The 17,781-nt window shown below is 45.9% G+C and overlaps 1 protein-coding gene across 2 annotated transcripts in view; it reads right to left on the reverse strand.

The window, feature by feature from the left end:
- The window catches only part of TRIM50 (tripartite motif containing 50), a 36,134-nt gene extending 22,442 nt beyond the window's left edge, over positions 1 to 13,692 (reverse strand). For both annotated transcript variants that reach the window (XM_040423590.1, XM_040423591.1), the window contains exons 1-2: positions 13,288 to 13,692; positions 10,437 to 10,532 (exon numbers count right to left, since the gene is read on the reverse strand). In XM_040423590.1, coding sequence (XP_040279524.1) covers positions 10,437 to 10,532; positions 13,288 to 13,692 — 501 coding nt within the window. The remainder of the gene's footprint in view (positions 1 to 10,436; positions 10,533 to 13,287) is intronic.
- Positions 13,693 to 17,781: the final 4,089 nt, after the last annotated feature.

Raw genomic sequence — 17,781 nt, forward strand, 5'->3', positions numbered from 1 at the left:
ATTGACTTTCAATGGGTCCCTTGAAAACTCGGAAAATGCACCGTTGTTCATCCGCGGCCGTGATCCACGTTTCCTGTCCGTCAAAAAAATATGACCTGTCCTATTTTTATGACGGACAACGGTTCACGGACCCATTCAAGTCAATGGGTCCGTGAAAAAACACGGATGCACACAAGATTGGCATCCGCGTCCGTGATCCGTGGCCGGTCTGTGACCGGCCGGGCGCTCCTCCTACTGGTAAGTGACAGGTCTGTGCTATAAGCAATGCGCCGCACAGACCTTTCACTTACCAGTAGGAGGAGCGCACGGCCGGTCACAGACAGCGAAGGTAAGTATAATGCTTCTAAAATTGGCCACCAATGATGGGGGGGGGGGGGTGATTTTAATTAGGGGGGGGGGGAGGGTAGGCCGCACTGGCCACCAATAATTATAATACTGGGGAGGGAGGGAGGGGGGCCGCACTAGCCACCAATGAGTTAAATACAGGGGAGGGAGGGAGGGGGGCCGCACTGGCCACCAATGAGTTACATACAGGGGAGGGAGGGGGGCCGCACTGGCCACCAATGAGTTAAATACAGGGGAGGAGGGTCTGCCCCCTCCTGCCTGGCAGCACCTGATCTCTTACAGGGGGCTATGATACGCACAATTAACCCCTCAGGTGCGGCACCTGAGGGGTTAATTGTGCTGATCACAGCCCCCTGTAAGAGATCGGGTGCTGCCAGGCAGCAGGGGGCAGTCATGTACACATTCTTAGTATATTCTAACTTGAAGCGTCTCCATCACTATGGGAACGCCTCTCTGTTAGAATATACTGTCTGATCTGAGTTTAGACGATCTAACTCAAATCCGATGGTATATTCTAACATAGAGGCGTTCCCATGGTGATGGGGAAGCTTCAAGTTAAAATATACCATCGGATTGGAGAAAACTCCTATGGTATATTAACTCCTGACTTTACATTGAAAGTCAATGGGGGACGGATCCGTTTGCAATTGCACCATATTGTGTCAACGTCAAACGGATTCGTCCCTATTGACTTGCATTGTAAGTCAGGACGGATCCGTTTGGCTCCGCACGGCCAGGCGGACACCAAAACGACTTTTTCTTCATGTCCGTGGATCCTCCGCGGAAGAAAAAACGGACACGGATCACGGAAAAACGGAACCCGTCCTGACTTACGGTCGTGTGCATGAGGCCTTATAACGATTTATACTGCTTTGTGACCCTAAGAGTCCTGAAATCTACTGAATTACACTGACATAATGCCATCAGTGTAATAGAATACATTCCAGGTCTCGGAGGGACACACAGCATTATAAATCATTATAAAGCCTCATTCACACGTCAGTGTTTTGGTCAGTGATTGTGAGCCAAAACTAGGATTGGAGCCTCCACAGACATAAGGTATAAGGGAAAGATCTGCACCTGTTCTGTGTTTAGAGCCGCACCTGGTTTTGGCTCAAAATGACTGCTGGAAATCACTGACCGAACACTGACGTGTGAATGAGGCATAATGCTGTGTAATCCTGTCGGAGGAGCGGAGGTCAGAACGGGACCTCACACTCATACTTTTTGAGTTTCGCGCACTGAACTTGCTCATGTGTATCTGGCCTAAGGGGAGCAGAAGTTGCAGCTACACACATTTTTTTCTGTCAAATAAGAGGATGGCAGAACTATGAAGGACTAGTGACATTTCTGAGGTCCGACAGCCATACACATGAAATAGTTGTCGGCTGACTACTATTTCTTGCAGTTCCACTATTAACATGCGTACTCAGCTCAGCCGAGCATGCTTATTTGTTTAATTGGTGAATGAGGTGATTCCAGACACATTTAGAGGCTCAGGTAGACTGAAATGTATCATACCCAGCGATCCTTCTTTCCCATTGGGGCAGATGCCATAAGATCATCAGCTTTTTCCACAGATCTCAGTAGATCCATTCATTTCCACCTGTCCCTGTATAAAGGTAATCTAGGTGTAACTAAATGCGCTGTTATGAGGATACTGCTTTCCTCAAGTGACCACGTGCCCAGAGATGATATTATGAATGATATCAGCTAGCACAGGACATGAGTCATTGATTTGCTTGTTCTTCTATAGTCTTGAGTTTAGAAAGGGGGAGTCAGTCTGTGTGTAGGACCTCTGCTAATGTACCAGAGCAGCCTTATCTCAATCCCTATGAAGGACAAGCCACAAGGACACTTACCTCCCTGATTCAGTGTGACTGTAACCTAATCACCATGTGGGAGCACGATTGTGTAAACTTCTAGAAAGCACACAATGAGCTCACGTTATACTAGCACAAACAAGGCATTCTGCTAAATAACAGGAAACGGTGAAATGGAAAGTTCCAACTGGAAATACAACCTAATGAATCTACAAATCTACCAGTCATTTAGGTATTGAGCACTAAAATCCCATTTACACAGGACAACTGTCCAGGCAGTTATCAGGAAAGAACTATTCTTATACCTGTTATTTGTCAGCTCATAAGAGGAGGAGAGAGATGCATTTCCATGAAGCAATCACCTCCCCTGTATGGGGAAGAACAATCGCTGCTGTGATCGCTCATCTCCATATACAGTGCTGTCCATAATTATTCATACCCCAGGCAAATTTTGACTTAAAGTTACTTTTATTCAACCAGCAAGTCATTTTTTGACGGGAAATGACATAGGTGTCTCCCAAAAGATAATAAGACGATGTACAAGAGGCATTATTGTGGGAAAAAAACATTACTCAGCTTTTATTTACATTTTAAGCAAAAAATACAAGATGTTCCGCACTGTGGAAAATCTCAGAGGACGTGGTCGGAAGCCAAAAGTGACACCTGTGCTGGCCAGGAGGATAGTTAGAGAGGTGAAAAAGAATCCAAGGATCACCACCAAGGTCATCCTGGTGAATCTGGGCTCTGCTGGTGGCAATGTCTCAAGGCAGACAATCCAACGGACACTGCACACTGCTGGGTTCCACTTCTCCAGATAAGGCACACAAAAGCTCGCTTGGCCTTTGCAAAAGCTCATCTGGACAAAGAAGAAGACGTCTGGTCTTCTGTGTTAGGCCTCATGCACACGACCGTTGTGTGCATCCGTGGCCGTTGTGCCGTTTTCCGTTTTTTTTCCGCGGACCCATTGACTTTCAATGGGTCCGTGGAAAAATCGGAAAATGCACCATTTTGCAGCTGCATCCGTGTTTCCTGTCCGTCCAAAAAATATGACCTGTCCTATTTTTTTGACGGACAACGGTTCACGGACCCATTCAAGTCAATGGGTCCGTGAAAGAACACGGATGCACACAAGATTGGCATCCGCGTCCGTGGCCGTAGGTTACTTTCATACAGACGGATCCGAAGATCCGTCTGCATAAAAGCTTTTTCAGAGAAAAACTCATATCCAAAAGTATATTCTAACACAGAGGCGTTCCCATAGTGATGGGGACGCTTCTAGTTAGAATATACTACGAACTGTGTACATGACTGCCCCCTGCTGCCTGGCAGCACCCGATCTCTTACAGGGGGCTGTGATCCGCACAATTAACCCCTCAGATGCTGCACCTGAGGGGTTAATTGTGCATATCATAGCCCCCTATAAGAGATCAGGGGCTGCCAGGCAGCAGGGGGCAGACCCCCCTCCCTCCCCAGTTTGAATACTGGCCCCCAATGATATTACAATAAAGGGAGGGAGGGGAGGTCGCACATTGGCCACCAATGATATTACAATAGAGGGGGGGGGGGGGCGACGGAGGCCGCACACTGGCCACCAATGATATTACAATAGGCCAAGGGTTAATTGTGCTGATCACAGCCCAGGGTGCTGCCAGGCAGCAGGGGGCAGTCATGTACACAGTTCGTAGTATATTCTAACTAGAAGCGTCCCCATCACCATGGGAACGCCTGTGTTAGAATATACTGTCGGATCTGAGTTTCACGATGTAACTCAAATCCGATGGTATATTCTAACATAGAGGCGTTCCCATGGTGATGGGGACGCTTCAAGTTAAAATATACCATTAGATTGGAGAAAACTCTGATCCTATGATATATTAACTCCTGACTTTACATTGAAAGCACCATATTGTGTCAACGTCAAACGGATCCGTCCCCATTGACTTGCATTGTAATTCAGGACGGATCCGTTTGGCTCCGCACGGCCAGGCGGACACCAAAACGACTTTTTTTTTCATGTCCGTGGATCCTCCAAAAATCAAGGAAGACCCACGGACGAAAAAACGGTCACGGATCACGGAAAAACGGAACCCGTTTTTGTGGACCGCAAAAAAAAACGGTCGTGTGCATGAGGCCTTATGGTCAGATGAAACAAAAATTTAATTGTTTGGTCACAATGATGTTTCCTTCATTTGACGTAAAAAAGCAGAAGCCTTCAACCCAAAGAACACCATCCCAACTGTCAAACATGGTGGTGGGAACCTTATGCTTTGGGGGTGTTTTTCAGCCAATGAACCAGGGAACCTAATCACAGTAAACGGCACCATGAAAAAAAGAGCAATACATGAGGATTCTCAATGACAACATCAGGCAGTCTGCAGAGAAACTTGGCCTTGGGCACCAGTGGACATTTCAGCATGACAATGACCCAAAACACACAACAAAAGTGGTGAAGAAATGGTTAGCAGACAACAACATTAACGTTTTGGAGTGGCCCAGCCAGAGTCCAGATTTGAATCCAATTGAGAATCTGCGGAGGGAGCTAAAGATCAGGGTGATGACAAGAAGACCCTCCAACCTGAAAGATTTGGAGCTCATTGCTAAAGATGAATGGGCAAAAATACCTGTGGAGACATGCAAAAAGCTGGTCTGCAATTATAGGAAGCGTTTGATTGCTGTAATAGCCAATAAAGGCTTTTCTATGGATTATTGAGAAGGGTATGAATATTTTTGGACTGGACACTTTTTGCTCAAATGTAAATATAAGCTGAGAAATGTGTTTTTTCCCACAATAATGCCTCTTGTACATCGTCTTATTAGCTTTTGGGAGACACCTATGTCATTTCCCATTAAAAAATTACTTGCTGGTGCAGATCAGTGCCATTGGTTGTAAACCCCCCTCCAATGGATCTTGTTATCTGCACGCATTGGAGATGCAAAGACGGAATAATTGTTCCATGCAAATGAACCTTAAGGTGAAATATATATGTGGTATGAACAATATCTGCAGTACAATGTAATGGAATAACACATACAGGCTACCTATCACTAATGGGGGGCTGATTTTGGCAGGACTCGGCAAACATCTTTCGTGTATTGAAGTATCCCAACTCTCCCAAAACTGCAGGTGTGGCATTAAAAAAGGAATCAGTAAGGAAAGGATTTCAACATGCCCGATCCTATTGTTCTCAGGGGATATAAGCCAATGCCAGATTTTTTAGCAGCAGCTGGAAGCAGTTTATTCTCTCTCAATTGAGATTGCACCCATGCTTGGCCGAGAATACATGTGTATGGGGAATGGGGTGTTTTCGAAGGAGTATCCCTTAGTCGGATGAGCATTCAGCAAACCGCTATCTAAGGTGTATGCCTGCCAGGTGCGGACACTGATAAAATGTATATAATGGTAATGACTACCTGTGCAGAGCTATTCAGAAATGCAGATGATGCTACAGACATCACCCTGGCAGGGCAGGCATGTATGTTCTCACAATGATGGGCTTCTAAGGCTACTTTCACACTGGCGTTTTGGCTTTGGCGGTCCAAAACGGATCAGTTTGCATTCTGAATGGAAAAGGATCCGCTCAGAATGCCTCCGTTCCGTCTCCATTCCGCTTTGGAGGCGGACACCAAAACGCTGCTTTCAGCCAAACGGATCCTTTCTGACACACAATGTAAGTCAATAGGGACGAATCTGTTTTCACTGACACAATCTGACACAATAGAAAATGGATCCGTCCTCCATTGACTTTCAATGGTGTTCAAGACGGAACTGTCTTGGCAATGTTAAAGATAATACAAATGGATCCGTTGTGAATGGATTCATGCGGTTGTATTATCTGAACGGATCCGTCTGTGCAGATCCATGAGGGATCCGCACCAAACCCAAGTGTGAAAGTAGCCTTAACTAGGCAATATCTTATAGCTTACTGTAGTTCACATTAGTCAAAGTATTCCTAAATGTAATATTGTACAGTATATATAGAAATTATAATCTCTAGTATAGTCCAGTCGTGAAATTGCATACAAATACACACACACACACATATATATATATATATATATATATATATATATATATACATACACACACACACAAAGAAAAACCCACAATGGTCACTGAAGTAACTTGAAACTGACGAAAGTAATAATAAATGTCAGATCGCACCATCCGTCGCTGTATTAGCCAAAGTGGACTTAATAAAAGATTACCGAGGAGGAAACCACTGTTACAAACAAATCATAAAGCGAGACTGGAATTTGCCAGAATGCATATTGACAAGCCGCAAAACTTCTGGGATAATGTCCTTTGGACAGATGAACCAAAACTGGAGCTTTTCGGCAAATCACATCAGCTATATGTTCAAAGACGCAAAAATGAAGCATACAAAGAAAAAAACATTGGGGGTCATTTATCAAATAGAAATACCCCCGAATGAGGCGTATTTATGGCGCAGGCCGGTCTCATTTACCATTTTCAACGCCTGTTTTAGGTGTAGAAAATGGTCTTAATGTAAGACAGCTAAGAAGTTGTCTTACATTTACAAGCGACGGTGAATCCACCGAAGTTATGTAGAGGCCGGCGACTCTTTATAACTCTGTCGGATCCACCGCCAGGTTTAGGGGTTATTAAGACCGGCTTCTAAAACGCTGGCCTTAATAAATGTGCCCCATTGTACCTACTGTGAAACATGGAGGAGGCTCGCTTATGTTTTGGGGATGCTTTGCTGCATCTGGCACAGGGTGTCATGAATCTATGCAGGGTCTAATGAAATCTCAAGACTATCAAGGCATTCTGGAGCGAAATGTGCTGCCCAGTGTCAGAAAACTTGGTCTCAGTAGAAGGTCATGTGTCCTCCAACAGGATAATGACCCAAAACACACAGCTAAAAACATCCAAGAATGGCTAAGAGCAAAGCATTGGACTATTCTAAAGTGACCTTCTATGAGCCCTGATCTAAATCCTATTGAACATCTGTGGAAGGAGCTGAAATATGCAGTCTGGAGAAGCCATCCTTCAAACCCGAGACAGCTGGAGCAGTCTGTCACAAGGAGTGGGCCAAAACACCTGTGGACAGGTGCAGAAGTCTCATTGAGAGTTACAGAAATTGCTTGATTGCAGTGATTGCCTCAAAAGGTTGTGCAACAAAATATTAAGTTAAAGCCTCAAAGCCTAATTCACATGTCAGTGTTCAGCCAGTGATTTTGAGCCAAAACCAGGTGCGGCTCTAAACACAGAACAGGTGCAGATCTTTCCCTAAGGCTCAATTCACACCTGAGCGTTCTGAAACGAGCGCTCTGTATGCGCGATTGTACGGGCGTTTACAAGCGCGCATACAGAGACAAGTGTGCACACAGTGTCGCGCGTTCCCGAAAGTCTATGTACGGGAACGCGCGACAAGCGCCCAAAAAAACGCTACCGAACTTGTGTGAGCGTCGGGCGTTTTACAGCGCGATCGTACGCGCTGTAAAACGCCCAGGTGAGAACCATTCCCATAGGGAAGCATTGGTTTCTCCTTGTTGAGCGTTTTACAGCGCGTAGGAACGCGCTGTAAAACGCTCAGGTGTGAATTGAGCCTTAGGCTGGGTTCACACCTGAGCGTTTTACAGCGCGTTCCTACGCGCTGTAAAACGCTCAACAGGCAAGAACCAATGATTCCCTATGGGAATGGTTCTCACCTGAGCGTTTTACAGCGCGTACGAACGCGCTGTAAAACGCCCTACGCCCCAAGAAGTACAGGAGCTTCTTTGGGGCGTAGTGTCGCGCGTTCCCGTACATAGACTTCCAGGAACGCGCGACAATGGGCGTTCGCTTGCACAGGAGCCGCGTATGTGAGACGCCCGTAGAATCACGCATACAGAGCGTTCCATCCAGTACGCTCATGTGTGAACCCAGCCTTAGACCTTATGTCTGGGGAGGCTCCAATCCTGGTTTTGGCTGATGGAAATCACTGATCAAAACTGACGTGTGAACGAGGCATAAGGGTACCACCATTTTTGTCCAGGCCAGTTTCATTAGTTTGGTTCCAAGGAAATGTTTTTTTCCAGTACAAATTAATTTATGAAGTTATTGCGCAAAGTCTCGCAAGACTTTGTGAAGCAATAACTTCGGCTCATCGGAGCCAATACATTCTATTACTGTACAGAGCGTTTCATCCGAAGTCGATTCCCTCATTCCTAATTATTACTTTTGTGACTATTGTGGGTTTTTCATCCTTTATGAACCAACAATTTTGTCCATGTGTGTACATGTACACATTTTACAGTTGAGTACAAAATCAGCTTTTTGTCTGCGTTACCCTCTACATTACCATTCATAAAATACAGGCTGCCATGTGTGCTGGTGAATACACGCAAGCTATTAGATATGTTGAAGCTTGTAATTGGAGCAATTCTCACACACACATAGCTGTTAAAAACAGACAAACTATCAATTTGTCACGGCTGTTTTTCAACCATTTATTTTCTGTCTGTCTGTCCGTTCTTAATGGCTGTTTTGCATCTGTTTTTTATAGCCGTTAAAAATGGCCATCAAAAACTGATGCATTTTATTGGCTTTTTTAATAAAATCCCAGCCCCTGCGGTGCCCTCAATATATATAATGTCCCCCAGCAGTAATAATGTCCCTCATAGTGGCCCCAGCAGTAATAATGTCCTCCATAGTGGCCTCAGCAGAAATAATGTCCCTCATAGTGGCCCCCAGCTTTAATAATGTCCCCTATAGTGGCCCCAGCAGTAATAATGTCCCCCATAGTGTCCTCCAGTGTCCCTCATCGTGGCCCCCAGCTGTAATAATGTCCCCCATAGTGGCCCCAGCAGTAATAATGTCCTCCATAGTGGCCTCAGCAGAAATAATGTCCCTCATAGTGGCCCCCAGCTTTAATAATGTCCCCTATAGTGGCCCCAGCAGTAATAATGTCCCCCATAGTGTCCTCCAGTGTCCCTCATCGTGGCCCCCAGCTGTAATAATGTCCCCCATAGTGGCCCCAGCAGTAATAATGTCCCCCATAGTGGCCTCCAACGTTCCTCATAGTGGCCCTAGCAGGATTAATGTCCCACATAGTGCCCCCAATGTCTCTTATAGTGGTCCTCATCTGTAATGTTTTTTTTTAGCAAAAAAAAAAATCACTCACCTCATCCAGTCCTTTCTTGATTGTGAAGGACCTCTGCTAAGCGTGATGACGTCACTGCACGCTCCCAGCATGATCGCGTGGTGACGTCATCACACTGAGTGCAGACCCTTCACAATCAAGAAAGGAGCGACTGCCTCTGTGCGCGCAAATGGATGAGGTGAGTGATTTCTACTTTTTTTTTCAACCCCTAAAAGGCCATTTTGAACTAGTGTACCCGTTTTTAGCAGCGGTTAGACGGGTGCACTCCTGTCTAAGCAGCCATTAAAGGGTTTCTACCACCTCATTTGGACCTAATTAGCTGTCAGACACTAGCGATCTGCCAGTGTCTGCTCTACCTAACCATGCTATTCTAAGACCTTTCTCTGCAGCCGTTACACAAAAAAAACTAGGCCTCTAGGTGCTATGGGGGCGTCTTTTCAGCACCGCTCCCGAACAGATGACGCCCGGCCGGTCAGACAGTCACTGCGCCTGCGCCGAATACAGACGCACACGGCGCAGGCGCGAGAATAAGGCCAATGGATGAGATGGAGGCTGGCAATCTAGAAATGGGCGGGCTTGACGGACGAGCGGGGCGGAATACAGGGTGAGTAGATGGAGCCTCTAGGTGCTGAAAAGACGCCCCCATAGCACCTAGAGGCTCATTTGCATAGCAATAAAAGTTGGTTTTTTAGTGTAACGGCTGCAGAGAAAGGTCTTAGAATAGCATAGTTAGGTAGAGCAGACACTGGCAGATCGCTAGTGTCTGACAGCTAATTAGGTCCAAATGAGGTGGTAGAAACCCTTTAAAAATTGTTCAATTGATTTCAATAGGGTCTGTCTGGTCATGAAAACGGCCAAAAACAGGGCATGTCCTATTTTTTGACCGCCACCATTCACTGGCCATTAAAAAAATGGCCATGTGAATAGCCCCATAGAATTTAATTGGTACTAAAAATGGCCGTGTGACGTCCGTTACTTAAACAACCGTCACACGGCCATTTTTAACGTTCATGTGCATGTTCCCTTAGGTTATTGGGTGTAATTAACGGGGTTGTCCGACCCCCAAGAAAAATTATGACTAGAAAAAGAAAAAAAACAAGTCATCTGTTCAAAACCCTGCTGCTTCTGGTCCTTGTACCCCAGGTTAATGCGCCCCACTCACTAAGATCCGGGTCTTGTTGTTGGTAAGTTTGCTTATCTGTTCCTCCAGACCTCTTCTCTCTTTCTGCAGCTCGGTCATCAGTGCAGACACTTCTTCCTGTAAAGCATCATGACAGAATAATGTATTCTGCGGCAACTGGAAAAAAAGCAACGTCATAACAGCACAGGGCAGCGATACCATGATCTTCTGGGCTAACAAATACTAATGAATTGTTGTCACATCCCAAGAAGTTAAGAATTTTAAAGGGGTTGTGAACCTTTGGGAGGTTTTTTGGCAACCCCCCTCTCTTGGGCAGACCTGTGAAGGGAACTATACTTACCTGCTTCCTGGCACTAGCTCCCCGCTACTTTTCTCCCTGGATATGGCTGCTCCACTGCATTCCCAGGCTGTAAACTTACGTTTTGACACCGCTGGAGACAGTTGCTGGCCGCAGCAGTGTCCTGCTGCCCTTGTGTCACATGACACAAGAGTAATTGGCTGCAGCAGCGTCAAAACGGAACTTTACATCCTGGGAGCGCAGCGGAGCAGCCGAGGCTGGGGAGAGAAGGATTGGGGAGCCAGTGCTGGGAAGCAGATAGGTATGTTTCCCTTATGCAGATCTGCATAAGACGGGGGGTTTGCCAACCCCCCCAAAGATGCACCACCCCTTTAAGTAAAAAAAATAAAATATTGATCAGTTTTATCCTAATGCATTCTGAATGAAGACCATTCCGTTCAGGATGCATCAGTTCAGTCCTTTTTAAGTTTTTTGGACGGAGAAAATACCACAGCATGCTGCAGTTTTATCTCCAGCCAAAAATACTGAACACTTGCCGGAATGCCGGATCTGGCATTCATTTACATTGAAATGTATTAGTGCCGGATCCGGCATTAAGTGTTTCGGCAAAACGGGTCCGGCATGCGCAGACCTTTAAAAATGCAGATTTTTTTTTATACCGGATCCGTTTTTCCGGATGACACCGGAGAGACGGATCCGGCATTGCAATGCATTTGTCAGACGGATTCGCATCCTGATCCGTCTGACAAATGCCATGTTTGGTCCGGATTGCCAGATCCGGCAGGCAGTTCCAGCAACGTAACTGCCTTTCGGAATCCTCTGCCGCAGGTGTGAAAGTACCCTAATGTGTATAGACTTTCTTCCAACAGAAGATGTTGGGGGGAAGAAGGATCAGGCATGTTGAACTTTAACATGCCAGATCCTTTTTCTCATGGGAGAAGAGGTCTTTAGTCGGCCATTTTTGTAGGCACACATCCAGCGTGTGTTGTTACTGTTCCTACAGATGAGAAGATCGACGGTCTCCAATGAATACATAACCCATACACTGGTTGAATGGGGCCTTCAACTGTAGAGCTAGGCTAAGATATAAAACATAGTTATAGTTTTATCATCACAGTATAAAAATTCCTATAGGCTGCAGTTTTAAAGGCAGTGTGTCACCAGGAGATTCACTGGTAAACTGTGCACTCTGCCTTGTAGGGCTAGGTCTGCTGAATGTAACGATACCTTTCACCTAGTGATCCTTTGCTTCATTCTAGGAAAAAAGTACTTTTAATCCATATGCAAATGAGCAGTTAAGTGCACAGAGGGCGGACCTAAGTCTCTCTGTGCACCCTTGCACCTCCTATTTCCTTCGCCAGTCCCTCCCTCTGCTTCAATGACAGGGCCAGGTTCCTAAATGGGCATCTCATCTGGAGAGGGAGGGGCTAGAAAAGAGGTGCACAGAGCAACTTGGGCCCGCCCTTCCCTCTGGGCTATTTTGTCTGGAAAAATGCCAGTCTCCCTGACGGACCCATTATAACTGATGGAGTCCATGAGGTACCTTTGGTTTTGGGGTCACATCCAGCACTTTGTCATTTTTTTGGTTCTGCTTCTAGGATGGAGTAGAGCAACGCAATGTGAACATAGCCTTACTGATTTTGTTATTCACAAAATTGTAAGTAAGGTTCTATTTATATTAAAATTATTTCAAAGGGAATCTGTCACCAGTGACCTCCTTATCAAGCTGTGGTTCACCTGATTAAAACAATATTTGCTTTTGTTTTTTCAAGGCTCCTTTCCAGAGTTATGATACATTTTCTTAATATGCAAATTAGGCCTTTGGTGCAATCAGGGCGTCACCATTGCTCTTGTACCCAAGCTTCACTAATTTCTGTGGCCAACCCCTCCCTGGCTGCTTTGATTAAGGCCTCATGCACACAACCGTTTTTTTTTTCCGATTCTGTTACGTTTTTAGCTTTCCATATACAGTCCGTATACGGAACCATTTATTTCAATGGATCCGCAAAAAAAAAATGGAAGGTACTCCGTATGCCTTCCGTTTCTGTATTTCCGTTCAAAGATAGAACATGTCCTATTATTGTCTGCATAACGGACAAGGATAGTACTGTTCTATCAGGGGCCAGCTGTTCCGCTCCGCAAATTACGGAATGCCCACGGATGTCATCCGTATTTATTGCGGGTCCGTTTTTTGCGGATTGCAAAATATTAAAAAAGCCATACGGTCGTGTGCAAGAGACCTAACAGGGCCAGGTAGTGGTAAAGCAGCCAGGGAGGGGACTGGCTACAGAAAGGAGTGGAGGTAGGGTGCAACAAGAGCAACAGTTTGGTCCTCATTGCACCAAAAGCCCAATTTGCATATTCAGAAAAAGTATCATAACTCCGGAATAGAGCCTCAGATCAACAAAATAAAAGCATGATTTTAATCAGATGATCTACAGGTATGTGTCTATGGAAATAGCTGAATGGGGGGGGGTCACTGTCGACAGGTTCCCCTTAAGAGTACTTTGATTTGTTACCGCAAGTAAAAAGTTGTGTTCCAGTGTATTGCAAGTCACAAAATGTCAAATTTACCTTCATTCTGCTATACACACTGGTCAGTGGTGTGACTGAGTGTTGTCGGTGGTCCCCAATAGTTCCACATAAGCCACAGATGACTTCCTGGTCCTGTTCACAGTATAGGCAGAGTGGGTTATTATGATTAGGACACATCTCTGCTGTGGTTTGCTCCTCGCTCAGTATCTTCAAGGTCTCAATAAGATGGTTCAGTGAAACGTTAGGAGGAGAGGAGCTGTAGTCCACTTCTTGCCGACACACAGGGCATAGGAGGTGTATGTGCGATTCCTTCATCAGTCCCAACAGGCAGTGCCTGCAGTACGAGTGGCCACACTGCAACATAACGGGGTCCTTAAACACCTCCAGGCAGATCGGACACGTCAACTGGTTTTCCAGGACAGGAAGCCTTATATTACAAGCCATTCTTCTTAATATGGATCTGTTACAGAACATTACAAACATGGCATAACCTCCATAGATAATAATGGAAAATAGTACATGAAGAGGAATTCTAAGATTATTTAGATTATAAGAAGAAAAATTCCTGTGTCTCTTTCATTTCCATCGAAGGTCCAGTTTGGAGCCTCAGTCTCAATTGTCATCAGGATTAATGGGGTTTAAAGGATTAAAGTGGTTTTCCAGGAGTACAATATTGATAGGATAGGTCATCAATATGTGATCAGTGGGGGTGTGACTCCCGGCACCCCCGTCGATCAGCTATTTGAGAAGGCACTGAGGGTAGGTCATCAGTATCAAAATCACGGAAAACCTTTTTAAATAAGATTTACACACATACCAAGCACAGCGCTGCACATTGTATAGTGGCTGTGCTTGGTATTGCAGACCAGGTCCATTCACACATTCACATAGGCCACGTGACCGATATACATAACATCACTGGTCTGAGAACTGTGGCCTCTTCAAACAGCTGATCGGCGGGGGTCCACCAATCAAATATCGATGATCTATCTTGAGGATAGACAATCAATATTCTCCTCCCGGAAAACACCTTTAATTTGTAAAAGAGCGCTGCATAAGCCTACCTCTGCATGTAACAGTGAGCAGTCTTCAGGGTGTACAATACGCACTAAAGACGGATTTTCCTTATTTCCTGCTCATTTAGAACGTTGATAATTAAAAACTTTAAAGCCTGTTTTTTTATAGAAGTTAACAAAATCATCTAAGAAAGTATATTACAAAAAAAACTTCTATTCACTTCCCCTACACATAAAAAGCACTAGTAGCAGTACACGTGCAGCACTTAATTTCACATGTAGAATATTTTTTTAACATATTGAAAAATATATTGGAGCATGGGACCCCCAATTGCAACAGTACCGCCAGCAGACCAGAGGCCTTGAAACAAGAGTCGCCAGTGACAGACTTCTTTACGAATATTCATTCGCAGTTTGCCCCCAGAGTTCCTTCCATTGTTCCCAGTGTGTATGTATATGTGATCTGTCGATCAACTTTACATAACAAACTGGTGACATTTATGAGAAATACATGGTTTACCCCTAATCTTAAGAGCATACCTGCTGTATGGTCAGCGAGCCCCCAGCATGGTCCTTGGGAATGTACGTATTGTACTGGTGTGCTCCTTATCTAGCAGTCATGTGAGGCGGGCGCAGTTGTTTTGTAAGCTAATAGTGGCGGGGAGGTACTGCGAGGAACCAGGCATTAGTAGAACACCAGCTTTATTAACCCTATCATTGATTTGGTTTTCTAAATGAAGACTGCAGCAAGGCTTTATGCACACAACATTTTTTTATGGACACATTCATTTCTATGGGGCCACAAAAAATTGGACTGAACATGGATGTCATCTGTGTGCTGTCCACTTCCGTGCGGCCGTTTTGCAAATTATAGAACATGTCCTATTCCCTTACGTCCTAACCAGCAGCACAAGTGGGGAGTTCTCTCCTGTGAAACTGGTAGGACAGGTGGAATTTTTATTGATAACATTTTTTACTACCAAGCTAATTAAACAATTAACCCACCCCCTATAAAGGGACGCCCGCCCTTCTACCAGTGCTTTTTTCTCTGTCCTGTGGACTTAGGACAGGTTCAGGTGGACCTGCCGGTTACCTTATTGATATTTCTTTTTTGCTGCCAACTTGGACCCTTTTTGTCCTTTTTTTATATTCGGCCGGGGATGCCTCGATCCTGAATGGAGCACGCAGCTCCAGTCTACTTGCCAAGTCCCGCACTTGTGGGTTACAGCCCAGCACTTCGGCAGAGGGCGCTGTCATCACCGGCATGTCGTGCGCGGATTCCGTCCTGCCGCGCTCAGCGTTCAGATGACGACTTCCGGGTCGGCGCGCGGTACATCTGACCTAGTTTCTGGCTGCGTGCACCCCCCTTTTTTTTTCTTCCTTTGCAGGTTCTTACCTGGCAGGGTTCATACCCTATTTGGGGGGCCCCCTTTTAATTTAATTATAAGGTAGTGACCGTGGGTCACTTGCAGAGGGGGGGAGCCATGCTAGGGTGGGGGGTCTGTCAGCTATATAAGTCAGACGCCAGACTCTCCCTCTCTGCCCTGCAGTGAGTTGTTCAGTACTTACTCTCTCTTCAAAGTTTTCTTTCAGATGGCGTCTCCGAATGGTGATCAGCATGGGAAATCCTCCCATAAACAGAAGCACCTAACCTGTGCCAACTGTGAGATGCCGATGCCGGACTCCTATGAATATAATAGGTGTCCTTTATGCCGTCCTTCCCCGACGCAACCCACTTTGGGTGACATGTTCAGTTGGATGAAAGAATTTATGGGGAATTCCATTATGGAGATCAAAAGTGCCCTTTCTTCTAAAAGGGCCAGAGTTTCATCGCCAGGTCCTGTACCAATGGCAGAAGACATCATTTCTATAGAAGACCGTTCCTCCTCTTCGGATGAAGATGATGCCACTTACCTTTTTCCTGCCGAGAAGACGCAAAGACTTCTACGCTCCATCCGATCAAGGGATCATGATGTTGAGCAAGGGGAAGCTCCACCGTCCACCTCTAGGGGGCCAAGGGCCTTTAAAGCGGATGGAAATTTAAGGAAACTAATGCTAACAGAATGGAAACATCCTGAAAAAGGTCCGGTTCTCACTAAGAGATTTAAGCTGATGTTTCCCCTCCAGGGGTCGGAATCAGAACTTTGGGTACCGCCTCCGAGGGTTGATATGGCGATCTCCAAGTTATCTAAAAGGACCTTAGTTCCTTCTGATGATGGAAGCAACTTTCAGGATCCATTAGATTGCAGGGCTGAATGTACTCTGAGGCGCAGCTATTCCGCAGCTGCAGCCTCTGCTTCAGTTGCTTCCTCAGAGGTCGCTGAGTTTTTTCGGTCCCGCATTCTCAGAATCCAGTCAGACCTGGAATCTGGTGTCTCCAGAACTGACGTACTAGACCAGTTCAAAACCTTACTCCTAGGAACTGATTTTCTGTGTGACGCTTCCACACAGCACCTGAAGTTAGCCGCTAACTTCAGGTGCTGTGTGGAAGCGTCACACAGAAAATCAGTTCCTAGGAGTAAGGTTTTGAACTGGTCTAGTACGTCAGTTCTGGAGACACCAGACTAGTCCCGAAGCCGTCGGGCGATTGGCGCATGATTATAGACCTGCGTGATCACCTTAGATCTGAAGGATGCTTACCTTCACATCCCTATTCACCCAGCTCACAGGAGGAGTTTGCTGTGCTGCCTTTTGGCATTTCTTCCGCTCCCCACACCTTCACCAAGGTTGTGGCTCCGGTTGTTGCCCAACTCAGGCTTCAAGGGCTAGAGATCGTGCCATACCTAGACGACTGGCTTCTAAAAGCCGCTACTCTAGACGTTCTTTTATCTCATCTTCAGCTGGCTCTTCAGTCTCTCCAGCGCTTGGGCTGGCTCATTAATTGGGAAAAATCTGAGATCCTTCCGTCTACCTCCAGGATGTTCTTGGGTTTTATTGTGGACTCCAAACGGATGACTCTCTCTCTTTCTCCAGAGAGGAAGGATCGAGTGATAACAGCCGTGCATTTCCTCATGGTACCTCGGCGGGTGTCCATCAGAACTCTCATGAAGATGTTAGGCAACATGTCAGCATCTGCGGAAGAAGTTTCTTGGGCCCTATGGCACCTACATCGACTTCAGGAAGAAGTGTTAGCAGTCTGGAATTGCAACCCCAAGGGGTAGAACAAGACTCACACCCTGTCAGCCGAAGTCCGTTCCTCCCTCAGATGGTGGAGGAACCTATTAGATGGGAGGTCCTTGATTCAACCTCGTTGGATCACGTTGACCACAGACGCCTCCCTTCTAGGTTGGGGAGCCCATCTGGAGAAGAATCCAGTACAAGGTACCTGGAACCAGCAGGAGAGACTTCTCTCATCCAATCTGAGAAAACTGAGAGCAGTTCGTCTCGCTCTCTACCATTTTGCTCCTCTTAGCCGCGGGAAGGCGGTAAGAGTCTGCTCGGACAATACGACAGTAGTCGCTTACATCAACAGACAGGGAGGCACAAGATCTCAACCTCTCCTCCAGGAAGTTGGTCT

This window comes from Bufo bufo, chromosome 3 (assembly GCF_905171765.1).
Source record: "Bufo bufo chromosome 3, aBufBuf1.1, whole genome shotgun sequence".
NCBI classification, from domain to species: domain Eukaryota; kingdom Metazoa; phylum Chordata; class Amphibia; order Anura; family Bufonidae; genus Bufo; species Bufo bufo.